The 25462-nt window shown below is 40.7% G+C and overlaps 4 protein-coding genes across 17 annotated transcripts in view; 2 read left to right on the top strand and 2 right to left on the bottom strand.

The window, feature by feature from the left end:
* iqsec1a (IQ motif and Sec7 domain ArfGEF 1a) overlaps positions 1-10210 on the top strand; it is an 89850-nt gene extending 79640 nt beyond the window's left edge. For 7 of the 8 annotated variants that reach the window (XM_080294858.1, XM_080294860.1, XM_080294859.1 and 4 more), the window contains 11 exons: positions 296-457; positions 797-919; positions 1322-1488; positions 1752-1891; positions 2893-2922; positions 5117-5242; positions 5326-5425; positions 5683-5844; positions 6228-6404; positions 8133-8182; positions 9534-10210. In XM_080294858.1, coding sequence (XP_080150984.1) covers positions 296-457; positions 797-919; positions 1322-1488; positions 1752-1891; positions 2893-2922; positions 5117-5242; positions 5326-5425; positions 5683-5844; positions 6228-6404; positions 8133-8182; positions 9534-10061 — 1765 coding nt within the window. In that variant the 3' untranslated portion in view covers positions 10062-10210. The remainder of the gene's footprint in view (positions 1-295; positions 458-796; positions 920-1321; positions 1489-1751; positions 1892-2892; positions 2923-5116; positions 5243-5325; positions 5426-5682; positions 5845-6227; positions 6405-8132; positions 8183-9533) is intronic. The other variant, XM_080294865.1, reaches the window with a different exon arrangement.
* A 3636-nt stretch (positions 10211-13846) lies between these two features.
* Positions 13847-15192, top strand: gp9 (glycoprotein IX platelet). The gene is made up of 2 exons (XM_080294874.1): positions 13847-14046; positions 14305-15192. The coding sequence occupies exons 1-2, from the start codon at positions 14012-14014 to the stop codon at positions 15041-15043; spliced, it is 774 nt and encodes a 257-aa protein (XP_080151000.1). The 5' UTR covers positions 13847-14011; the 3' UTR covers positions 15044-15192.
* Positions 15193-15592: 400 nt separating this feature from the next.
* On the bottom strand, positions 15593-20346 carry LOC145422905 (haloacid dehalogenase-like hydrolase domain-containing 5). Of its 2 annotated transcripts, XM_080294872.1 has the most exons (8): positions 20093-20345; positions 19163-19366; positions 18429-18541; positions 18232-18325; positions 18109-18142; positions 17794-17968; positions 17470-17658; positions 15593-17091 (listed from the first exon to the last, which is right to left on the bottom strand). In XM_080294872.1, exons 1-8 carry the CDS (start codon positions 20210-20212, stop codon positions 16695-16697), a joined length of 1326 nt encoding a protein of 441 aa, XP_080150998.1. In that variant the 5' UTR covers positions 20213-20345; the 3' UTR covers positions 15593-16694. The 2 variants fall into 2 exon arrangements, with proteins under 2 accessions (XP_080150998.1, XP_080150999.1); XM_080294873.1 differs by lacking the exons at positions 18232-18325; positions 18429-18541 and having other exon boundaries at positions 20093-20346.
* Positions 20347-21125: 779 nt separating this feature from the next.
* On the bottom strand, positions 21126-24931 carry LOC113019644 (CCHC-type zinc finger nucleic acid binding protein). 6 transcript variants are annotated; one of them, XM_080294876.1, is made up of 6 exons: positions 24752-24810; positions 23641-23703; positions 22757-22877; positions 22565-22630; positions 22266-22464; positions 21126-22111 (listed from the first exon to the last, which is right to left on the bottom strand). In XM_080294876.1, exons 3-6 carry the CDS (start codon positions 22872-22874, stop codon positions 21994-21996), a joined length of 501 nt encoding a protein of 166 aa, XP_080151002.1. In that variant the 5' UTR covers positions 22875-22877; positions 23641-23703; positions 24752-24810; the 3' UTR covers positions 21126-21993. The 6 variants fall into 6 exon arrangements, with proteins under 6 accessions (XP_080151002.1, XP_080151007.1, XP_080151001.1 ...); XM_080294881.1 differs by having other exon boundaries at positions 22763-22877; positions 24752-24801; XM_080294875.1 differs by lacking the exon at positions 23641-23703 and having other exon boundaries at positions 24752-24931.
* Positions 24932-25462: the final 531 nt, after the last annotated feature.

Genomic DNA, 25462 nt, shown 5'->3' with positions numbered 1-25462 from the left:
ATCACTGCTTTAATATTTCCAGAGATATATTTCTTTCTTAATGAAAGCCTTTCACTCATCTGTATTACTTAGATTTTATCTGACGTAACTACATGACAATAAGATGAGAGGTTTGAAGTGTGTGTGTGTTTTGTTTTTAGGCCTGTGTCAAAATTTTGGGTAATAACAGTAATATAGATGGATTTTCTAAGAACAAGATTAAGCAGCAGCATATTCTTCTTCCCAGTTTAAAAATGTGCCAGCATCTGTCCAGGAATTAAAAACAAACCATCTGGGGACATGTTGAATTTTTCAGGAAGCCAGAAAAGGGCATTCAGTATCTTACTGAGAGAGGATTCATCCCTGACACGCCAGTCGGAGTGGCTCACTTCCTGCTGCAGAGAAAGGGGCTAAGCAGGCAGATGATTGGAGAATTTCTTGGCAATCGACAGAAGCAGTTCAACAGAGATGTCTTGGAGTAAGTATCGCCACAGGAATGATCAAAAAAATATTGTTATTACTGACAGCAACATAATCCAAAGCATACTTAGTTTTGTTTTTTTTAAAAGGAGTGTGGAACATATGAAAACAGTTAAGCAATTGCTCAGAGGATTTACTCAACGAAGATCCCACAGTCTATGAGAGTGACTTATGGCACCAATATGACAAGAATTCACTGACATATCCTCCATGATAGAATCTGGGCCAAACCATCCCTGTTGAGCTACCAGTGAATGAGGATGAGCACAAAAACTGTGGCAGTCTGTGTTTTGATGTATTTGCCTTTTTTCTCTTCATCCCTCTCCTCACGTACCAGCTGTGTGGTAGACGAAATGGACTTCCAGGGCATGGAGCTCGACGAAGCCCTGAGGAAATTTCAGAACCACATCCGCGTCCAGGGTGAAGCACAGAAGGTGGAGCGGCTCATTGAGGCTTTCAGGTTGGGGTTTTATGCCGTATAAAAAAACTGCAATATAAACTTTTTATTTTTTATTTTTGAGAAAGTTTAGTGACCCAATCCTCCTACTGAAAATGGATTTATTTACTATGATCATTAAACCGAGCTGATTCTTAACGACCCCTGTGTATTTCATGTAGTCAAGTGCAGTAAAACATTAGCATTAGTGTTCATAATACTGAAAGCATTTTAATAAACATCATCGGTCTTCCTCACAGCTGTGTCATCTGCATAATTATTGGTTCATAAAGAGAACCCATTTACTTCTGTTTTCTTCAGGCAGTGTTGAAAACATTTCCTCACTCTGACTCGCTTGCATCGAGTTTAGAGTCTGAGTTTTGCTCTTCCTTAACATTACTTAATGCTCCCGTTTTCTATTTTTAGCCAGCGCTACTGCATCTGTAACCCAACAGTAGTGCGGCAGTTTAGGAACCCTGACACCATCTTCATCCTAGCTTTTGCAATCATCCTCCTCAACACCGACATGTACAGCCCCAACGTCAAGCCAGAGAGGAAGATGAAGCTGGAGGACTTTATCAAGAACTTAAGAGGTAACAGAAAACTGTTATTATGAAATACATGTGAAGGCATTATATATAGACCTTAACGGGGCAATAAGTGAAATTCAGCTTCAAAAATAAATTAAACCTTTCACTACAGAGGAGCAGAGTAGGTGACCAACCCTTACAATTTGAATCCTCTTTGCTTTATTAATATCTTCTCTCACTATCCTGACCTTTAAAAAGAAAAAAGAAAAAAAAATCCTTTTACTGTTGTTCTAATCCTTCAGGTGTATGTGTACGTTGACTTTCAGGTGTGGATGATGGAGAGGACATACCCCGGGAGACTCTGGTCGGCATATACGAGAGGATTCGTAAACGAGAGCTCAAAACCAACGAAGACCACGTCTCCCAGGTGCAGAAGGTTGAGAAGCTCATTGTGGGAAAGAAACCAGTAAGTTATGTGTTTTTTAATCTTTCTGTCAAGGTCACAAAAGTGTTAGTTGGATTTCTTATTTTTCATTTTTATTACAAGGCAAGACATCACAGACCAGGACATATCCTTTACCCTCTCCTACGTAGCTTATTTCAGAGAAGGAACGCTAAGATGTAGAAAAGTCTTCAGACACGCACTGGTGATTTCAACACACACAAGGCCTTTGTGAAATGTCGCACACTGCTGCAGTCTGATGAAAAATAGGCACATCCTGCCATTTTAACACAATATAATAGTTGCTATCCTTGAGCAGAGCAAAATCCATTTTTCTTTAACTGACTGGCATAAGTTGCATTGCTTTAATCCGTTGATTAGTTATTAGTCTGTTTATCTCTTTCCATACATACTGGATCAAAGTTATTATCAGATTTTGTTCTCCCATTACTCCATTCCCTTGTAGGCAGCTGGAGACAGCCTTTCTGCAGTATTCTGCAGGCAATACTGTTTCTGCCATGTGTGAAGGTTAAAGGTGTGATTAACTTACCCTCAGGGAGAGGCTTGTCTGGCATGGATGACTTTGTTTTAGTCGGTTTTCAGATGAATGGAGTCTGTTCTGCTCTGCCAGTAATAATTGAATGTATTGAAAAATGATTCCTTGTCACCATTTAGCTGCATAATTAAGGAGGACACGTAGTAAAACAGTTTAACATAAAAGGCATGCTGGAAATCCTCTCTATAATAATCAGGTCCACTAGTGCTGGCACAGGATCTGTATTCATTCCAATATCGTTATTGATTCTTACAAATCTGAAGACAAAGAAAAATCGACGACTTTTGCACCAAACCAATAAGGTGCATGCATTTTCATAGGCATTATAATGGGAAAACTGTTAACAAGGGCAAATCCTTCTTAAGAAGGGAATATATATAATTATTTTTTTTAAGTTATAAGATGGATTAGTGAAAATAATCTCAATATACTAACTGCACCTAACATCGTCTCTGTCCTCTCTTTTTAGATTGGATCTCTCCACCATGGCCTGGGATGTGTAAGTAGATTATCTGTAAATCAGATGATCATTTATTATTCTTTGTTTCACTTTGCATCTCTGTCTCTTTAGTGATTCCTCAACATCATGCAGTTACTTTTTAAGTCAGCTTTCCAAGACTGGCAACGACTTTTCCCAGAGACATTACACTGGTTGGTGAGAGATGGACAGTTAGTGTTTTTACACTGGTGGCAGAATCAAAAGGCATAAATTTTGGGTGGCGCTAAGCCGCAGCGTTTACAAATTCTGAGCTCAGCAGGGTGTATATCACTGCGGTGTGCTTGTCACATCAATCCTTAAGGAATGAGCTATGCTAAGCTGACTTAGCACTAGTAGTGCATTCATTTGAGTGCCACGTATACTGGCTTTTTATATATGCAAGGCTACCTAAACTTTGAATGAACTCTTTTACAGTTTTCATCATTGCGCACAGTAACCTAGGTATTTAAAACAACAACAACAAAAAACCCAGAAGGTAGCCTGTCACCTGTTACTGTCAAGTTATTGAATACTCTCAAAGAGAACACCTATTGGATCAGTCTGCACAGTGTGCATTTGTACGACTGTTGAATTAATGGCTCATTACTCTTTCTTGGCATTTTTGTGGGACTTGCTACAGGAAAATAAATCACTAAACTTTGAATTCAAAAAGAAAATCCAGCAGCAGCATTCACTGTCGGACAATTTTCCCTGTGTCACGAAAAGGGTGGAGAATCCAAAACATCAGGTGGTTTTGTTATGCTAGCATGACTTCATTTGCATCCTTGCTACTGCCAACAAGAATGTGTGGGGGAGGGTTGGAGAAGACTTGAGCATGGTTGCTTAAAACATGCTCCACAGCTGTGTCACCTGTCAAACTGGTGCAAAAATCCAAAGAAGCTTTCATGTAAGAATCATTTTACAGGAAGAAATGTGAAATTCTAATCCTAAATGTCTTAAACGTGTAATTAAGGTAAGTAAAGTAAAATGTTATTTATATATCACCTTTTAAGACAAAGATTACAAAGCACTTCACAAAGAAATACCAAGACATTTAAAACAAAACAGACAAAAAGTCTTCGATATATAATTTTTACATATGCCTTTTTCCCCCAAAATAATGACATTTATAACAAACTAAAATGTTTTATTTCTACAGTGGCTTTTGAAAACAGAATTGGTTCACAATATTTTGCAGAATACTACCATAAATTTCCATTATGCCAAATTTATATTAGGAGAAGAAGAGTCACATTATTCATGAAAGGCAGTTCAGTTCAATTTAATACAGGTTTATTTGTATAGCCCCTAAATCACAACAGTTGCCTCAAGATGAACACTAAAGCTTTATGGGTCTATGGGTGTATATTTATGGTAAATGGCCTGTATTTATATAGCGCTTTACTAGTCCCTAAGGACCCCAAAGCGCTTTACATATCCAGTCATCCACCCATTCACACACACATTCACACACAGGTGATGGCAAGCTACATTGTAGCCACAGCTGCCCTGGGCCGCACTGACAGAGGCGAGGCTGCCGGACACTGGCGCCACCGGGCCCTCTGACCACCACCAGTAGGCAATGGGTGAAGTGTCTTGCCCAAGGACACAACGATCGAGACTGTCCAAGCTGGGCTCGAACCGGCAACCTTCCGATTACAAGGCGAACTCCTAACTCTTGAGCCACTTGAGCTATTCACGGTCACAGAGACTGTGATTTAACATAGTCACATACCAGTGCGAAAAAACTCAGTTTTTTAAATTTAATATGCATTTAATATTCCTGTTAAATCTTATGTAAGGATCTCTTATGTGTGCCATGTTTACTTAAGAGCATAATTATATGCTCAATAATAAGTGTTCGTCTTTTTTATTGTAAAATGTAAAAGGTTTTTTCGGAAAGGATACATCTGTGATTCCTTGCTCTTGGCTCCTTCAGGAGCCTCCTCTCTCCTTGTAAATTGGAGCGCTTTAGGAGTTTGAAGATCTTCCCTAATGGCAGAGGTTAACAATTTCTAGGTCACTGGAGGAAATAGGAAGTGAGGAGGCATAAGTTGGCATAATGAAAAGCGCCCAAGGGAGGAATAAATTAGTCATCTCTTGGCCATACCTTTTTCAAATTTGCAGATGGAGAATAACTTCTGTTCCTTGTTACGCAATGGACTGAGGCCATAATTACCTCTAAAGTGTTGTGCTGTTTTCCTCTGCCTTGTAGGTGTTATCGCTGCCGCACCGTAGACTGGTGTGTTACTGCCGTCTGTTTGAAGTGCCAGATCCAAACAAGCTCCAGAAGCTAGGCCTGCATCAGCGGGAGATCTTCCTGTTCAACGACCTCCTAGTGGTAAATATCGCCCTGTCCTCTCCCTTCTGCCTCCCCTCCCCTGTCCAAACCGTCCTTACAGGGTTATTTTTGTATAATTTCAGGTAACCAAGATTTTCCAAAAAAAGAAGAATTCAGTGACCTACAGCTTCAGACAGTCCTTTTCTCTATATGGGATGCAAGTCATGCTGTTTGAAAATCAGTGTAAGTTGCACTGAGAGTTTCCATTTATTATATTCCGTGCAGCATGCTAGCTGACAGTATTTACATCACACATTTTGACGTTGCACATTAACACAGGCAGCTGGAATGGGAAGTTGAACCAAATGGGCTGCGACGTTGTTTATACTCTCCAAAACTTCAGACAGAATTCACCCGATGGGTTTCGCCTCGGTTTTGATGAATGAACCTTTTGTAAATGACTCTCTCTCTTTCTCTCTCTCCGTTTCCCATTGCCCCAGATTATCCAAATGGAATCAGACTTACATCAGCGATACCAGGTGCAGACATCAAAGTGCTTATCAACTTTAATGCGCCCAACCCCCAGGACCGCAAGAAGTTTACAGATGACCTACGAGAGTCCATTGCTGAGGTCCAGGAAATGGAGAAATACAGAATAGAGTGTGAGCTGACCGTTTCCCCTCCCAACCCACCCACCCCCGTTACTCTGTCTGCTTCAGGCTGTGTAAAGTAGAAACAGAGCATGGGTCTCATTACTCAAATGCAGCAGATTTCAAGAGAGAATGTTTACAAAGTTCACAGGATGGTTACCAGAAGGGGCAGCAGATTATTGGGGACATTAAAGCGGTTTCCATTTTTACATACAAGAGCAGGATGTTAAAAATTAAGCATATCAATACTGCACATCTCATAAATTTCAGGCAGCAAAGGGTGGCTTAATACGTAACAGAAAAAAAATGCATTCCATGGCCAAAGTGAGATGTAAAACCGCTGCCACTTACCTCAGTCTTTCCTTGGCTTTTTTTTTTTTTTTTAAATATTACAGCTGAGCTGGAGAAGCAGAAAGGGGTAGTGAGGCCCAGCATGTCGCAGAGCTCTGGCCTGAAGAAGGAAGCAGGCAATGGGAACATGAACCGGGCCAGTCTGGATGATAGCTACGCCATGGGTGAGGGCCTGAAGAGGAGTGCCCTCAGCAGCTCCCTTAGAGATCTCTCTGAAGCAGGTATAGCCAAAACATCTTTGCTTTTACTAGCTGGGAGAAGTACACTCCTTCTGTCATCCACATCTTTATGATGATATCAAGGGGATAAAAATAGCAAAATGTTGTTTCACAGCACCATACCTTCTTCTTCCCTTTAAATCCATAATCTAACACCCCCTCCCTCCCCCCTCCCCCATGACTGGATGGTTTGGTCTGGACGGTGTTTCCTGTCAGTGTTGCGCCTCTTTTGTACTCAGCATACTTTGTTTTAGAGAGACCTCAACTTTCCACAGCTCAAAGACTGAAAACAGACCTGTTTAAGAAGAGGTTTAGCAATGCAGATTTTTTCTTTTCACTGATTGATGAAACCGACAGGCAGGTGTCACCCCTGTTCATTTGGATGATTTATTATGAGCAGTTTTTTTTCCCCCATTTGTGTTTTCATCATCACTTTATTTCCTGTTATTTAGCACTTTTGCATTTGTTTAATCCAAAGACATTCCTTACAATCTGTTCCGTTTTAATCAGCAATCATGTCTCATTTCCTCATCTGTATGTTTATAAACAACACCATTCTTAAGCAGCAACGAGATGAAGACTTAGTTTCTGTCTTGGTGTTAAGAATCACGTCATACCCATGAATATCAGTGTTTAACACAGCTGCTGTGTCTCTGAAGCAAGAATACATTTCATTCATTACAGATAACAGCTTTGTGAAGTTATCAGGTGATTAACTTGATAAGAAAATGAAATCCAGTCGGGGGTCTGCCTCACTTGTTGGTAATACGATATGCTTTGTTCTTATGATCACTACCTGAATGGGAAATGATAGATCAGACAGTGAAGGAGTCTGTAGCAGAAGTCCATCTGCCCTCCTGTCTCCTTTGTTTTTTCAGTGCAGGACGTGGCATGTTAGTGGGGTCACTTTGGTTAAGTGTTTTTTATTTTGTTTTGTTTTTTCCTTTCCTGCCATGTGACATTTCATGTGTATTTACTGTGTTCTGCCCATACACATCAGGTATTCTCCTGTTTATGTGTAATTATTGGTCATATATCATTGGCTGAGTGTGCCTAACGATGGCAAAAGTGCTCTGTCCACCTTCAGACCTTTATATGCCTGTACATTCCATGTGCAGCAACCACTGTATTGCTTTTGATGTCTCCTCTGCGACTGTCACCGAGACTGGCTTTCTTGCCGACACTGACCTGGATGAAAATCTGCATCTTGCGACAACATTAAAAATAAGTTGTCGAATTTCTCGGAGGAAAAATAAAAACCGATAAAAAAAAAATAAAATCTGGGAAAATTCTGGTGAAGCAACAGTCCTGCTTGAGGTTTTTAGAAATAGCGGCTGTGTTTTGGTAAAACTTGACTGTGGACTTTTTTCCTTGTTCTGTCAAGACTCGATGGTCATGGAGTCTGTATTTATTGAGATTTATGATAATACATTCAAACATCTTTAGGTATTGCTTGAATCAGCCTCCGTATTGCGATTTAAGAACAAAATAGCTGAAATTTGAACCTGAGTGAAGATGTGCCTTCCCCATAAAGAAAACCACAGTACCACCTGTCAACCACCACCTTCTCAGACCTGAATGCCCTCCCCCCTACCTGCCCATATTTGGATCTTACTCACAGTCACAATCCACTGCACTGCCCCCTATGGGACTGGTGGGCGGCCTAAACGTGTGTAGTCGATCCAGAAGTGCTGTCGATCTCTAATCTCTGGTATTGCATGTCTCGGGCAGGCAAGCGTGGGCGTCGCAGCAGTGCAGGATCACTAGACAGCAATGTGGAAGTAAGTTGGAAGCAGCTGGTATCCAAGCTATTCTCTATGTGATGATGTGCACTGTGAAACACTCAACTTTATTTTTGGTCTTACACCTTCTTTGCTTCATAGACTCAGTCCATTTGTTTGGATCATTTATTTTTCTTCCTGGGATGCCTTATAACCTGCTTGCCTCAGTTAGTGTGCATGCGTGGGTTGCCTGCCTCTGATCCTGCCCCTTTTTTGGAAGCCAGAGAATTTCCCTGATTTGGTCATGTTATATGACCAATATACACTTTACCTTCAAACAAGCATGACTCTACTAATGCCTCCTCTGAACCCTCCCCTTGTCGCCTGTCTCTGTCTTTCATTCAATCACATCCAAGCGGTTTTCATTTGGTTCTTCTCTTTGGCAGGGTCGTAGCTCTGAAAGACACTAGGAAACTGTACACCCTCTCCAGCCTCTCTCCCTGTCTGGGTCTTTCTGTTTTTCTCTTATCCACAACCTCTCTTAAATGATGTAAGTTTCAGGGAGGAATGTAGCCTTCCTAGCCAGGGGTCTAGCAATGGGTTTCACATGGACTTAGATGTGGATGTGGATTTCATTCATTCATATTTCACTCATTTCATGTGTCCATTAGTTCATGTGTCCAGTTGTAGTCTTGGACGCTGTAAATTTCATTCTGCTTTCAAAGGCATCTTGTGGTCTTTCTCCAGTCTTAGATGAAGCATGTGCCAAAGGAAAAGCCTTTTTTTAGGAGAGTCACACCTGGATATCGAGTAATGTTGGACCCAAAACATGGGGAAAAGTGTCCAGGCGTGTTGAGAAGTCTGCACATGAGCGCCTAGTTCCTCCTGCCTTCTGTCTTCTAGATGAATGCTACTGTGTGGATGACGAGTTTGCCTGCCCCACCCTCTGCATGTGGAAACTATGCCTCATTTGATTATAACACGTTGCATGTGTGACTCTTAGAGGGGTTGGCACATTGACTACAGTGAAGAAGTTTTTTTTTCCTTAACTTCCTTAATGTAATGATCTATATTTCTAACAGTATTTATTTAATTTCTCTTGTTGCAGATTTACTGTATGTCAAGGCAGTTAGTTCCCTTACAGCAAAACCTTTTTTTGGATTTAAGCTCCCTTCATCGTGAGGTCTTTTTCCCAAGCTAAAATTTTCCTAGTGTTGGTGCTGCCTCTCATGAAAACATTTTTGGTTTCTCATTTGCATGTCCTATAACATTTTGCTACTTGTTTATCTGAAAAAAAGAAAACTGTGAATTCATCCTGCTGGTGCCTTGTAGCTATAATTTAGTGTAGGTGTTCTGCAGTAGCGCAGTGTCTCACAGACGCACTGTTACCTTGTTTTTTTCCCTCCTGCAGGGGTCCATCATTAGCAGTCCACACACACGAAGGAGAGCCAACACGCCTCGCGAGAGCGTGCCCCGCGGCCATCCATCCATCCCTAACTCAGCATCGACTTCCATCCTCGGGTCGCTCTTTGGCAGCAAGCGAGGGAAACCGCCGTCTCAGAGCCACCCTCCTTTCCCCCAACCTGGTCACCCCACTCTCATATCGCACAAGCCCCACCCGACCAACCTCCATCACACGGCGCAGGTGGTGCACGCAGTGCAGACCCAACACCACGGCCACCATCCCCAGTACTGCACGCAGAATCCCCCGCCTTACCACCACCACCACCACTACCACCCCCCACCTCACACGCAGTACCACCAGCACCCAGCCTACTCCTCACACGCACACCAACACGGCCATTCGCAGCACGGCCATTACAGCCAGCATTCCCACCACACCTCGCACTCGCAGCACTCTCACCACCACAGTCAGCAAGTGGGTTCGGCGCCTGGCGGACCCAAACCCAAACACAGTGGCATCAGCACCGTAGTGTGATGCTCCTAACTCAGAGAGGAGAAGCAAGGAGGGAACTTATTGAAGAAGGGACATTTGCTTACACCAAAGGGACTGACAGCATAACTCTATGGCCTGTCCACTGTGTTTCTGCTGCTGTGATGGAAACCAATCACATGCAGCCACCTTTTTTCACTTCCAGGTCCAATAAATATATGCAGGATGGATATTGGACTCAAATCTTCCACTAAGGGCCTTTACTAGCTTGCCTGATCAGGGACTTTGGTCCCATCGGGGTTTTGGGTGTACTGGGTATGGGTGGGGTTCTGCACAGGAAGATGCTCTTTGTTTTCCACAAACACCATCCGGCCGTGACAGCTGAGGAGAAAATAGGCTTTCTCACCAAGCTTCTCCCTGCTACTCCATTCCCTCAATAACCTGTCTTACCTTCACGTAACCACGGGGAAAAGATGGCCTGAGACGAAAACTCAGCTGACTGTTTTCTCTGTCGCAATGACATCACTTGTCGTGCTCAGCCTTTAGGAAGTCAGTTTTTCAAATCTTTGGTTTTGCGGATCCCAACATCATCTGAATGCTATTTGTTGTTGCCTCCTGTAGAGCTCATATGTAGTGAAAAACCTAGATGTAATCATTTCACACTAAATTAAATCAAAGGACAGGTGAAGAACTTGACTGAGTCAGTCATAGTAGTTCTAGTGCTGTATTTACTGTAGATGACAGCTATATGTGTTGTCTCCTAGCTCTCATAAATAAATGTGCCAATTATTACTGCATAATCTATTTAGTCAAGACTTCATGTACAGTATATTGTGTGTAAAGTAATTTGTAAGATTATACTTGCAATTATTATCAGCAAAAATGAACTTTATCAGTATTATACTGACTCTATGGTAACAGGATGTAGATCTGAAAGGAGTGAACTCCCATTTAGTCCGGCTGTTAATCTATTCTGGAATTTTTGCCTTTCCAAATGGATTAGAAAGAGTCTCTGGATGGCAGCTGTTGCATATGGGCCTCAAAATGCTGTGGAGTCACAGCTGAAGCTTCAAAGCAGACTCCACTTGTCAACTTTAGGAGCCGATAAAGTAGGTCGCTCGTTAGCTCTGCTTCCTTCCAATATTGTGGCTGCATAAGACGTAACGTAGTGAAGAATAACAGCGAAAAAGGCATTTCCAATGCTACGTGGCTCTGTTTCTGTTACAAAAGCAAAGTGCTGGACATGTTAAGTCTGTTGCCTTTAACATGTGCAACATCTGCCTCCTTGACTCTCAAAATCAGAAACATTTCTTAGCTCTTCTTTTTGCCTTGTTTAGAATATTTTTTTATTCACCAGGATTCGGTGAGTGAATAAAATCAGTTCTTACATAGTGAAGTATTTTTTCATCTTTTTTTCTATTATATGTGCAATATCTTTGTACTGATTTTGTACATTAAGAACAAGCAAGGTGTCCCTCCTATCTGTGCATTTTTCGTGTCGCGTCATTATTTATTTATTTTGGTTTTTTTGACCCCTGTCAAGAGTCTTTTCTCAGTAAATTAATGTCTGGCTGTCCTCACGGTCTCATTAGAGGTACAGACTTGGAGTTCAGTGGAATGTCAAGTAAGTGATAATTTTGCATGTAATGTTGTTGATGTGAGGCTATCCTCTGCACATTGTATAACAAGTCAGTGTTACCATAGCAAGTTAAGTGCAATCATGTTCAGAAAATGCAGACTTGTACTGAAAGTGGAGGTCTCTTATCTTGTCGTCAGGACAAGATTCAGGTGAAAAAAGAAAAATCTTTTTTTTTTTTTTTTTTCATTCAAAATAAGGAAAAATATATAAAAATATATATATATATATATATATATATATATATAATACTTACACAGTTCACAGTGGAAAGAAGAATGTGTGTATATATTTTAATAAAAGGGAATATACTTCTCCTTGGGCTGAACAGAAATATTTTGCTGGATAAGCACATTTGAAAGAACACTTTCATTGTTTTCAGGAAATGCAGTTACAATATACAAAAATGCAAACTGAAGAAACAAACTGGGTATATGTAAAGAATAACTTTCTACATTCTACAAATAAAAGTCTATTCTAGTGTGTAAATTAGTGACAGTAAACTGTTTGTCCCGATATTCAGGTTGTAAATGTATTTTAACATTCACGAAGAAAAACCAACCATCGCCATAAGTCAGGCTTACACTCACACGTTTGTACTCATGTGACTTAAGACGGACATATCACATACTGGACATTAATGATCAGCTGAATGTGTCGCTCCACTGATATCATATCTTTGCTATAACTCTGATATCTTGGGATGATTTGAAACTGTTTAATCTGTTTATTTTTTTGGTGTGTGTTGTAGTTCTTCAAATGTCTACAGTCATTCTTTGCGAGAAAGTACCCCGGCAATGCACTGCATGGATCTGATGCATCATGTGTCCTATTCACTGTGAGCTAATGGGGGGGATTCAAAAAAAAGTTGGCCTATGAATTTTGACTTCTCCTTTGGTTTTGATTAGGTTGGAATTTTCAGATGTTGATGTGTTCTTGTTGTTCCATGTTAGCCTGGTAGTTACTAAAGCTCAGCATGCATTTCATCAACAAAGCCATTGTGTAAATTATAAACATGAAGAACATTGCACTTCCTTAGCTGAGGGCTTTCATCGTGTAAATACGGGATTTTGATGTGCAAACAGATGAGCTGCTTGGCTTAGAGGGTTTATCTTTATGACGCTGTTAAGGGACCAAGACTGGGGCTTAAAGGAGATGTACATAATGTGTATAGGATCAGTACTCTATTCTCAAGTTAAGATCAGGATGTATATACATCACCTCATGGATGGATGTGAGGGGTGATATATGAACATATCGACTGTCTCTGCCTCCAGCAGTGGTGAACTGACATTTGCTGTAGAAATCAAAAACAGACTGTTAGGAAGTTTCCTGCCATTTACATCCAGCTCTCTTTTCATACGTACAGCCCAGCGTACACACAGACAGATGACACACATCCTGCTGCAAGCTGTTCAGTCTGGCGTGAGACACATTATAAAAAAAGGAGGAGAGAGGAATGGCCTCATTTATATGTGCATTCTGTTTGTACAGTGAATAGTGAGTCAGTAAGACCCCAGTTATTGTAAAACTTCAACTGTGACAATGTTGAACGCAAAATAAACAAATATATGACTTATGGTATACGTGTGTCGTTTGTTGTGACTCCATGGTTAATACAAATCAATCTGTCTTCCCCCTTTTTTCGGGCCGGGCATTTCACATTAGGGTCTTATCCTTAGCCTCTCATATCTCCCACTTTCCACTAGTGTTTCGGTGTTTCCACTAGAGGACATGAATAAAAATGACATGAGATCTGAAAATCTGTGCCATGACACCACCTATGGGTGAAAAGTATACACAGTTCTCACAAAGATCAGCCTGTGAAAATGGTTGTGCCTACACTTACCTTTCAGCTTTAAACCAGTTTTGTAAATCTGAATGTGACACTCTCACTGTCCATTCTGCTTTGTAGCTCAACATTTCCATTAAGAAGCGTTTTCTCCTTGCCCTCGAGCTCAAACAGTGTTAGGTTTCCAGAAAATTTCTTATGTGCATTCTAATCCTCACAAAGCTTTTCATGCTCAGAGCTGTAATTTGCCGCAAAATGCCCCTCGTGCCCTCAGCATCGCCGTGGACGCTAGTAATAAACACTCTGTGGGAGAGTTTCAGATGGCCCCGCCACTATTTTAGTAGATAAACTCTTATCTCTTTTAAGCAGATGGATTTCCTTCATGTCGTAGGCACTATAACCGTTTGTCATTGGTGGAATCCTCAAACTGATGCCGTTCTGTATTACGCGCGTGATTATTGTGAGCTTAGCAGCACATCAGTTACAAAACAGGGATACCTTGACATGGGGAGCATTTCTGAAATATTCTCGGGCTCAGATTTTGCACTGGACTAGGACGGTGGCAGTATGATGACATTTAAAGATGACTGGCACTCTGGAAGGTTTGTAAATTGTATATATCTATATTTAATGGGATGGGTATATATGGGTATATATCTATATTTAATATCTATATTTAATGACTTAATATTTTTTTCTAAAACTTCAGGCTATCCATGAACAATTGCATTCACCTTACACATTATTTCACTCATACACATTAAGATTTCGGTCTCTATAGCATCTTCTAAACCATTTTACATGAGACATTTTCACATTAAGCAGTTTTATTGTACTTCAATCTTTTTCTGATCCTATAGGATGATCTTCAGTTTGAGCTTCGTGTTCTTCCACGTCCTGGTAACACACAGTATCATTAAGCCTTGCCACTGTTCAACCCTCGGGCCTGCTGGACTGGTAGTTAACTGCAGCGCTTTAAACCTCGTGGAGGTGCCTAATCTGCCCTCCGACACCACAGAGCTCCATTTGCAGAACAACCGGCTCACCTCGGTGTCTCCAGGCCTGTTTGACAGATATACTGGGCTGAACAAGGTTTCCCTGTCCAAGAACCCTTTCCACTGCGATTGTCAAATTCACTACCTGAGGAACTGGTTGCTGAAGAACAGGGCTATTGTTTTGAAGGAGCCCGTTTGCTTCAGTCCAAGCTCTGTGTCTAACAAAGCCATCACCGAACTTAGTGACGACTACTTTTCTCACTGCGCTGTTGCAAACTGCACTAATGGGATATACAACATCATAATAGGAGTAGCACTATGCTGCCTCATTGTTCTGCTTCTGTGGAGCTTGAGTCTGGCCAGAAATTCCAATTTCACTCTGGATATAGATGAGAGACACTCAGGATTCGAGGCCGACTCCTTACGTTCACTGAAGCCCAAACACAGGAAGAGACTGCACACTGGACTATCAGAAGTCAGTGTCGACTCAGAGTCTCTCGGTCATACGGAGGATCTAGAAAGGCCGCTTCTCAACATGGAGTTACTGCCACAAGTTTTGGATGCGTTGCACAAGAAGCACAATATAAAGATAAAGGCTACCTGAGTGATCTTAGTCCACTAGAGTTACTCTTAAAGATTAAAGGGAACCCTAAAATATCCTGGCTTTTTGAAATAAAATGCACATAATAGTAGCCATTGGCTTGCTTGCCTAAATCATTTTTCCTTTAAAAAATAAAAATCCTCTGCTGGTAAGTGTCTTGTCCTTGACTTTTCACTCCTTTATTCATGTTTTCGCACCTTAAACTATAACAGACCCTTAATTGTCCTTTAAGTCCTGAAGGATTAAACTCTGAACATTTTGGTTATTTTGTAGATGATGCATCAAAAGTCAGTTTTGGTTGTTTTTTTTAAGTCATCTGAACTTTCTTTGCAGTCATGTTTTAGTGGAATATACTATACCTTTCAGTATTTCAGCTTCTTTAGTCATTATCACCCAGTTGTGCAATTTACAAATCATTTGAACCCTTTGCTCCTTTGACCACCGCATGTAGGTCCAAGTCCAAACCAATGCATTTCAGCTTTTAGCTTCTCCAACAAAACAAGGGCAAAATCTTTCATGATTCAGCAAACAAGAATTCCTTGGGGAGACACATTTTGTTTCTTTGTTTTCTTTTAATCAGAGAACCCTTTAAACATTTGACATTTTTAAATGCACCAGAACATTTTCTGACTTGTTGTGCGAAAGTTGTTCATTACAGTTACCCTAACCTTACTCTGACCCTAACACATTTATCGGTCTGCTCAAAAAATTAAGCGAACGCTAGAAAAACACATATCGGCTCTTTAAATATTCAAGTTGAAACATACACACATATACTAACAGACACTGCGTAACATCTTGAGAGTAAAATTAAATGACTCATTGAAAACCGAAATCAACCCCCTCGTGTGCTAGATTCAAAATTACACCAAAAAGCAAAGTTAAAAACTGTTCTCCTAGTTTTCTGAGCAGTATTTACATACAGTATACACGTATAAATTTGTCTTACAAGTGGTCTGTCAGTTATACTAAGAATGACCTTCTAAATTATAACAACCATGTTATGAAAGGGTGATATGGTAACACAAAGATGAAAGGCTGATCTGTGCAAAAACTGGTCAAGGCTGTCGAAACTGAAACTGTCAAGACAGTGCTATTAGAGGGGAAAAAAATTGCACATCGAACAGTTGTTTTAAAGATACAAGAATTACTCTTATATTCATGCATAGATTTACCATGACAAATGGGTAAACAAATAGCTAAAAATGCAATAACAAAAGGTCACCGTAAGAATAAAGATTAAATGTTAATATGCTTCTTAAAAACACTGTCATTAGCTTGTAAATAAATATAGGATGGCTTCAGGGTTTGTAACAATCTAGAACAGTAGTTTTATCTAACAAAGATACTTAATAAGGTCAAATAAGGCAGTTCTTACACATTTCCTTATTGGAAAAAAAAAAGAAACAGGTAATGACTATCAGAAAAAACAACAGTTATTTAATCTTTTTTCCCCTCTGAAATCTCCTTTATTGTTAAAATTTTAGATGACCTATATTATGTCAATGCCCTGTCAGGTTTTTAAACAAAGTCCACAGTGTTAGGCTTCTAGAGGTCTGAACATGAAGTGGTACTACCAGTTTAATGCTCGCTTTCCCTCCCTTTCCCCCTGCTTGGATCTCCATGACCACACGAAGCCTGTTGGCTCAAAATACTACTGAGGCACAAACTTTTCTTGCTCAAAGATGAGATCAACAGCTTCTGCCACATCCTGCACGATATGGCCTGGCTCCACGAGACCAGGGTCAAATATGAAGTCCCGGTGCCCGTGGAACACAGTCTCCTTGATGCAGTGATTTGCATCAGACGGCACCTCTGCGTTGGGGTTATACACCCCTGTACAGACTAGGACAGACTTACAGGAAGTAGCAGAGGGCAGAGCGAGCTCGCTTTCCCACAGGCTGTCAATCTCTTCCTCCCTGGGCACCGCTGTGGTGGACCCAGTGGCAGACACCATCTTAGCAACAGCTTTGGGGTTTTTTCTCGCAACTCTCTCCTCCAGGTAGCGGTTGTACAGATTGGCTCCATAGATGTCAGTCATGAGGTTATCCCTAAAAATGCAGAAGAAAAGGGTATTACTCTGTGCCCCAGGCAGCATGCATGAAGTTGACCTATATATCAGTACATGTTGAAATGTGTGTGGTTTTTTCCTGGTGCTGAGTGCAAGTCACATGAATTAGAACAAACAATCAGCTAAAAAAAAAGCTGAAGTGAAACATGCAAGTCCCCAAATTAAAGCACGACAGAATGACATGCTAACTAACACACGTAAGCATTTAAAAGCGAACAGTTTTCTCATCAAATTATTGAGCAACGTTTCAGTAAAATCTTCTTTTGATAGCCTATCTGTCTATCAGACATCATGATAAGTGAGTTCTGGTCTTATGTTAAGTATAAAGGCAAAACAGAGTTAAAAGCTGGTGTCTCACCCTATAGCATATAGGGAAGTAACGGGAAGTTCCCACTGCCTCTGCATGGCCTGGCTTCTGATGAGGTACTCTGCAAAATGGTAAGTCAGCTCACTGGGTTTTCCCATAAGAGCCTCATACTTCAGATCTTTGCCGGTTATCTTCTTGTAGATGTTCTCTAGGCACACAAGAAATGTTCCATGGCCAAACCTGGAACAAAATGAGACGGTGAAAGACAGATATGTCAGTACACTGATTTGATTACTTGAAAGACTGTTTTAGTTTCTTAAGTACAATTTTTTTAAAAACATTTTATATAAAAAGACAGATTTTTGTAACGTTTACCGAGGAGAATGTGCCTCAGCCATCCACATGAGGTCCATGTTGCAGGCCAGCAGGTGAAGTTGAGGAGTGTTTTGGGTTTGGTGACTACTACCGAGGTTACCATTGGTCAACAGAACGTCAACTATCAGCTGCAGGTTGGTTTCCCATCGGATCGGCTCGCCGAACAAAACCACAGCTGTTTGTGGAATTCAAAGATTAGAACAGCGTTCATCAAAATTGCAAGAATTTCAAAACTATCAAAGCAGATGTTAGTAAGTGTACCATGTCAATGACAAAAGATAAACGTTTAATTTGAGAAGAGCCAACTGTTTTTACCTTCAATTTTCGGAAGGCTGACAACAGGATTGGACTACATTTAAAGAAGGGAAATTAAAGTTATGACATTATATTATACATATCTCCAACATCATGTTTGTGCACCAGATTGTAAAATCTCACTGGCAATTTTGGTCTCCTGTTGTGATCCACCATGTCCAGCAATGGGTACGATTCTCTAAGCATATCAATACTGATTACATTCTTAAAGCCCACACTAAAGACAGAACGTTAAGGAGAAATGAAGAAGTAATACTCAAGTTTAAATGTAAATATATAAATTATATTGTAAATTTAAACAAAGCAGATTTCTAGGATACTTTTTAGCAATTTCCAGGACAGGTCCTTGTCCTGACACCAAGACACACTTGTCATGGAACTTCTTAAACATCCTCAGGGGACTATGGGACATGATAACTTGGTCTTGTGTGATCTGAAAATAGCACAGTTGTAGTGAGGTTAATAGCAAAGGAGTCAGGTGAGACCAAATTATCCAAAAATAATCAGAGATAAAACGTAACAACTTCAGTTTCAGTACTGTGCACAAGTCTCAAGCCACCACCCATTTCTTTACATTTTGCTTCCAAAGAGCCAGATTTTCTTGAACACTGACTTCGTTTTTACTCATTTTCAGTCCAGTCCTTTTACCTGAACATTTCCAAAATAATAATTGTTGTTGTCATTCATTCAAGCATTTAAAAAAAAAAGGGCCGAACTCAAGAGATGAACTAGTGTTTTATATCTACAGGTTAGCAAATGGACAATTTTCAGTCTTCAGCCTATGTTGAAAAAACAAACAAACAAACAAAGGTGGCGATAGCAAATATTGACTTTAAAGCTTGTTAGAATTGTACAAACTCTGTACAAACATGTGTGTTTGTACAGAGTTTGTACATTGTGCATCTTTCAATAAAATTTCTTATTTTCCTAGCAAATTATTATTTCTTAAATAAGGGGAAACTGAAACAGTTTTGAATGCACTGCATGCATACACCAAAGAGCAGGGGATACACCCTTAACACCATTAAAACTTGCACAGGAATTTAAAACTCACAGGCACTCCCAGTATGTGAGAGAGCTGGTCCGCTTTTGTTTGTCTGAGGCAATTCCCTGCATTTGTGACAAAAACGACTGGCACCACAAACTGTCCCTGAGAGTCGACCAACTTCTCAAATGCTTTTGTTGCCGCAGGGATTGGCATCCTCCCTCTGACAAGCACGCCATCAATGTCGAACAACAGCCCAAACCTTGGCTGTGGCTGCAGAAGGGAAGGACAGACACACACTGATCAGCCAAACAAATAAGAACTTTTTTTAAGCGGGGAAACAACATGAGTGATTAATAGCAGGCAAATTAAGTAGAATAACGGTTCACTGAATAACCAATGGGTTTGAATGATGTCTTAAAAAGGATAATCTATTACTCTGCACAGTATGACATTTCCAATGACACTGATCATTTATTATTTTACATAACTTAAATTCTTTGTAGGCAATCATCATTATCATCGTGTAAGAATGATAACAACTGGTTTCTATTTGACGTCAACATGGGAGACAGGAATCTATAGTGAGAACTGCTATGGTGACACAGCAGTACACAGGCCTGTTAGCATATTACAATCAATCTTACAGTATCCCAAACCTCAAAATTCTTTCCCCCCCTGGAGCTGGGACTAATTAAAACAAAGAAAGAACACAGTGTATCAGTGGTTGTTTTTCTCATGGTGGGAGGGGGGGCAAAAATACAGCGAGCTACATCTGCTGCTGCCCCTGATGTCAGCGCCTCTGTTGTTTCATCCCTGAGCGCATCCACAGCTGAGAAAGTTGCGAGCAACCCCGCACGCCACGTCGATACGATACATTGTAACAAAAAAAAACAATGCGAGAGAACAACAAACAAAGTACCGCCTTGTTATCAGTGTCAACGACATGTTGTTTGCCAGAGCCCGAAGCAACAGCAACAGCAACAGCTCGAACCGTACCTTGCTATTAGACTGAGTTCCGCAAAGCCCGCACCGAGAACCGACAATCCCAGCTTTACGACTGGCTTGGCGGTTACTCAGGGTGTACAAACCCCGGTAAAACGGCAGGAGTCCCCTCATCTCCTTTACTTACCCACCGGGTTAATGAAGAAAAAACAAAATAGACAATAATGTGTAAATCTAAACCCCTTAAGAAGCGTGAGCCGGCTCGCACCGGCCGCGCTGGCTGGCTGGTTGGTTGGGCTTGTTTTCTCTCATATATTTTCTCGCCTATAATTTGACTGGTTGAGACCCGATGACGACATATGAGGAGTAGGAGGGTCTTTTGCTGCATCTCTGCCGGAAGGAGCTGCATCTGCACCGCAACCCCCGCTGCCATTTTAGACACCGAGGTGGAGCTTTCCATTTCTTGTACGCACAAGACACGCATGGATCACAGAGGCCGCAGAGTAAAGACAAAATAGGAGAACTCATTGATCACCGCTCCTTGTCATTCCGGATCAAGTATATGTACAGCAGAGAGCTCAAAATGGATGCGGGTGAATCTTATTTAGCAATGACACAAACACAAATAGCTCGGTTTAGTTGCTGATGTCACATGCAGGAGTACGTCGAGTCCAAAAATTGCCAGGAATGTGCTGCAGGAAGCCTGATAGGCAAAAGCGATCCATCCAGTGAGGGAGTGTTTAACCATTTCTTAGTGGAAGAAATATGGCTGCTCATGTTAAACACGTAATTTTCTGGATATAATACTGCAGATGCAGACTAACAAAATGTCTAGATTAATATAAAATACAAGATCCAGCTTTGCATGTTGTTTAATCCCACAATAATCTGTAGGTTATCTAGCAGATAATCCTTTATGTGAACTTCTAGGACACAAGCAGCAGCTCAAAAGTTATCAGCGTCCCACATCTTGCGCAAGATGTTCAGACGAGTTGAGAACTGAAGCATCTGTAAAGATAAAGTGTGGCAAAACGAGCTGTGGAACATGCTGCGTGTATTGCAAAAGAAATCAGACAAGAAGATCCTCCCCGTGCTCCTCCAGCTTTATTGATAGTTTAAAATTACATTTCTATTTTCTAGGACTTCAGTTGCACTTTCCTTCCGACTTAAAAACTGAGTACAAGCAAATGGTATTTATACAGTAGTCTAAGTGATATTGTACAAAAATAACATTTTTGATTTTCTGTGAAAACATTTTTCATTCCCAAATAACTCCTAATTCTGCCGTTCTGACAACTGTTGATGTTAAGTTTTGCCAAGGTAAAAAAAAAATAATTCCAAAGCCATTTTAAAAGGAAAAGTCTGCCTTGGACTACCGTGTTACTTAAATTGTAAACAGATTTCTATAAAAGAGCATGTTCCTTTTAACAACTCCAAAATTTTTATATCTTAGTAATATAACATGTAGTTTGTTATCGCCCACTTAGCTGCTGTAGGGCTGAAATGCATCATGTTATGAACTGTTTCCATGTCATACTCTCTTGGCCAACTCATATCCCACTAAAACAAACCAAAATGACCATACATGGAAGTTTGGTTTCCATTTACTCCCTTCTTCTATCTCATTTTACTGAGATACACTTCCACAAGCTCAGAGGTCCTATAGATTCCCATATGTTTAGTCCCGTTTATTCATCATCTCTGGTCACCAGTGGCTTGGAAAGGGGGGTTCTTTAACAAAGCATTATACATAACACCGCTACCAAACTAAAACATTTTTTGTATTGAATGCAGAAAGATATTTTTTTCACCCCTTTCTTTGTATTACATGTCGAGAGGCTCACTGGCCTGGGACTAGCCTCTGTTAGCCAACCTTTGGCCAGTGAAGAGGATTCAGAGAAAATAATACAACCAACCATCAATCTGAAAAAAGGAGGGGCAACAGAGGGCACTGATTATGCGGTGGCTTCAATGGTGCACTCTTTTGCCAGGTGGCCTGCCTTTCCGCAGTTGTAGCAGTTAGTCTCGCTTGCTTTACTGCAGTGTACAGCAACGTGACCAATCTCACCACACCTGAAAAAGAAAGAATGTGGCGAGTGTGATAAAAGCAGACTGTAAAATTAACACAGAAGTATACCTAAAGATTAGAATTGGAGGGCTTCAAAATAGTAGAAATTTGGTCAAACTGTAGCACCAGGCTTGCTTCTCCAAACAGAACCATATTTACCTGTAACATTTCACCTTATCGCACAGCTTCTGGATGTGGCCAAACCCACCGCAGGAGTAGCACTTCTGCTCATTGGCGTGATCACAGTCACGGGCCATGTGACCAGCTTTCCCGCAAGTGTAGCAGAGCTGCTCTCTCTCCTTTTTGGGCTCCTTGCAGTCCCGGGAAATGTGACCACTCCTGTGGCAGTTGTAGCACGCTGATCAGGGGGGAAAAAAACGATTAAAAAAAAAAAAAAAAACATTTCTGGGAAAGATTGGTACCAAGTAAAACTGAAGAAAAACAATTGGAATTCACACCATCCTCAGTTTGGTCACAGTCCCTGGCCATGTGTCCTTGGTCTCCACACCGATAACAGAACAGCTCTGTAATGACACAGATAGATAAGCAAAGCAGAAAACTACAAGAATCAACCTTTTCCTTTCATTTTCACCCATGCCTTCTATAACTAAATCCAGTTTATATTGGGTGTGGCAAGAATAGTATAGTACCCTTGCCTCGTCCTCGTCCCCTGCCACGGCCACGCGAACCACTGGCATTAGGGCAGTGCTTGACCCAATGTCCAGAGCGGCCACATCCAAAGCACTCACTGTTGCTGCTCATCTCCATTACCTTCAAGAAAAAACAAAACAGAAATTAGTTAACACATCGTTTCATGTACTCAATGATCCTTATGAACACTGACTTTCAGTTGTTTTTCCAGTTGTTCGCTTTAGCTTTTGTGTCAATTTCAACAAAGACCCCCTTTCCCCCCCTTGGAGAATGTGGCTATCATCTTTGGCACTTTCCAAACTTCCAGTTTTGATGTGACCATCAAGTCCAACTTAAGTCTAACCTCTGAGAGGTACATGTATGGACATTGTAGATGAAAGAAATGCCTTTTACTGGTGCTAAATTTGGATACCAGTTTGTGTTACATTCTATAGATGACAGTTTAAGTTTAGAATGAAGTTTAAATGTGAAATCTGCACATTAATCTAAGTCCATCTCTATGTGCAGACCACTATTTCACATTTATATTATCAAAAAAATCTTGCAATTTAATTGATGAAACAATTTAAGGCTAAACAAAAAAATTTCTGCCATAAATACCTAACATCAAAAAGTACATGAATATAACAAAAATAATAATGATTTTCAAGGGTGGACAAAGTAGGCTAACTCTTATTGTCTCATGTTTGAAATTGCTTATGCCAGTGTCAAACAACTTTACCACACAACTGAAACACAGTTACTACAGGAGTCATTCTAGTATAATGACTACGGGGTGGGGTCTAATCTAAAATCAAACAATAGTTTTTGCTTTTTTCTTCTTCCAAGCTCTAGTCTATCATAACTGACCACCAGACTACACTGAACTACTAAGCTAACTTACAAGGCTTCCTCAGCGAGATCATGCTGTAATTGCCCTAGGTCAAACTTCTGTTTGCTGATAGTGCTGAAGATATTCAAATCAGGAAGAATGTGAGTTAATTAGTAATCAATTCTCGCGTATTACCCACCCAAAAGAAGACCTGGGGACACAAAATGACTCAGATAGATTTTATTGACTTTGCATACAGTGAAACGTGTTTCCTTTTTGCTTTACTGTCCATCCAAGTGTCCGTCCCACTTCAACTTTCGTCACTAAACGCCTTCTAAAATTTCGTATAACGTTTATCTACGGGCCACATGGGGACACCCAAAGCGCCTCGATTTGATTGAGAAAGCCGTGATGAAGTAATCCTCGTTAAAACAATCAATTTAATGCCACCCACTGCTGACTGCTACGTAAATAACCACGAAAGCATGCTTACTTAGAAAGCTAGCTTCAGAGGCCAGCATGTCGCATCGTTGATTTGTTGATTTAACGCCTTCAAAGATACCAGCAAACTCGAGGTACAAACAATAGCACGATATCCCGAGTCGTTTAAAAAAATAACTGTATGTCTGTTAAATGTACATATCTGACTACATGTTTCAGAAATATTTTGCGTTTCCAAAACAGAAATCAAATACCAAAGGTTGAAGCTACGCTAACACGGGCCTAGTCACGTTGATTTTTCTGCGTACTCGCGAGACACCAATGCTGCTGGCTAGTACATGCTAGCACACCACCACACGACCACGATCAAGAAGCACGGTTCAGTCGACGATCAGTCCTCTTTCCCCATATAGAAAAGTGTCTCACCCACCGTTACAGCTATACATTTTCACAATACATTGTTTTCGCGGGCATTTGAGTAAATTTACCATAAGTATAAAATTTCCCGCGCAGGGAGCAAACACCAAAGTCGTTGTGACGAGCTAGCATTAGCGGGCCTGACCAAGATCCCGACGCTCCGTTAATGAGTCTAAACTAAACCAGTGCGTATTTAAAAAATAAAGAAAATTCGTTTAAACGCTCAAGTAACGGTTAACATCAATCTTAACATGCCTTAGTTTCAAAGTTAAAAGATATACAACGTAAATTGATGAAAGTATTTTAATGTCGTTTTATCGCTTACCTTGATGGCTACCTAGCTATGTCAGTGTTTACGCCTCCTTCTTTGCGCTACATGCGGTGCGAGCAGGAGTTCCTGAATTGTCATTCAACGTATCCATTAAAAGCTCGCACAGTCATTGGTCGACTACTCTGCGAGCGGCCAATCAGACATGAGAGGCTCTGGACACCGCCTCTGCGAATCAGCCAATCGTGGCTTTAGAACGGTCCCTTTTCCCTTAATCGACTGACCTTATTTTTCCCCCCTCTTCATGTTCAACATTTAAAAGCATCTTATTAAAACAAACGCTAGAGAATGTTATAGTCTTCGCTTTACCTGCACTACACTCCTCACACAAGAGGACAACACAGCGCTTTTATTAACTATTAATAATACGTTCTTCAAAAATTAACCACATGTGAGAGTCACAGCATGGATACAGTAGGCTTGCCCATACAAAATACTCACAGTTCTTCACATTTAATCTGGAAACTGAAAAGGTTTCTACGTGACAGTTTTTATTTATCATCTTTTTTCATTTTACTGAGGTTAATTTGCCTATAGGACTGAGCAAGTTAAAAACTGGTTGGTCTGCATGTCCCCATAGGCCACATCTAAGTAAAAAATCATAACAAGTACAGCCTTTGATCTCACAATATTTAATAAAAATGTTGGCTGTACATGTATGCCCCTATCATAGAGACTTGAGCAGTTTGATTTAAGACAACTTAAATT

This window comes from Astatotilapia calliptera, chromosome 20, assembly GCF_964374335.1.
Source record: "Astatotilapia calliptera chromosome 20, fAstCal68.1, whole genome shotgun sequence".
NCBI classification, from domain to species: Eukaryota; Metazoa; Chordata; class Actinopteri; order Cichliformes; family Cichlidae; genus Astatotilapia; species Astatotilapia calliptera.
The sequence above is the reverse complement of the archived record's forward strand: the minus strand, read 5'-3'. Positions and strand labels throughout refer to the sequence as shown.

Excerpts from the sequence above, each read along its gene's own strand:
- gp9 (XM_080294874.1), top strand. The coding sequence starts at position 14,012 with ATGATGACATTTAAAGATGACTGGCACTCTGGAAG. Across the intron at positions 14,047-14,304 it reads GATGACTGGCACTCTGGAAG|GATGATCTTCAGTTTGAGCT; the intron begins GTTTGTAAATTG and ends CTGATCCTATAG.
- LOC113019644 (XM_080294877.1), bottom strand. Across the intron at positions 22,631-22,756 it reads GGGACGAGGACGAGGCAAGG|AGCTGTTCTGTTATCGGTGT; the intron begins GTACTATACTAT and ends GTGTCATTACAG. Across the intron at positions 22,465-22,564 it reads CTGTGACCAAACTGAGGATG|CGTGCTACAACTGCCACAGG; the intron begins GTGTGAATTCCA and ends CCCCCTGATCAG.
- LOC145422905 (XM_080294872.1), bottom strand. The coding sequence starts at position 20,212 with ATGAGGGGACTCCTGCCGTTTTACCGGGGTTTGTACACCCTGAGTAAC. Across the intron at positions 18,542-19,162 it reads CTCACATACTGGGAGTGCCT|ATCACACAAGACCAAGTTAT; the intron begins GTGAGTTTTAAA and ends TGCTATTTTCAG. Across the intron at positions 18,326-18,428 it reads GTCCTGGAAATTGCTAAAAA|TGTGGGCTTTAAGAATGTAA; the intron begins GTATCCTAGAAA and ends TTCTGTCTTTAG.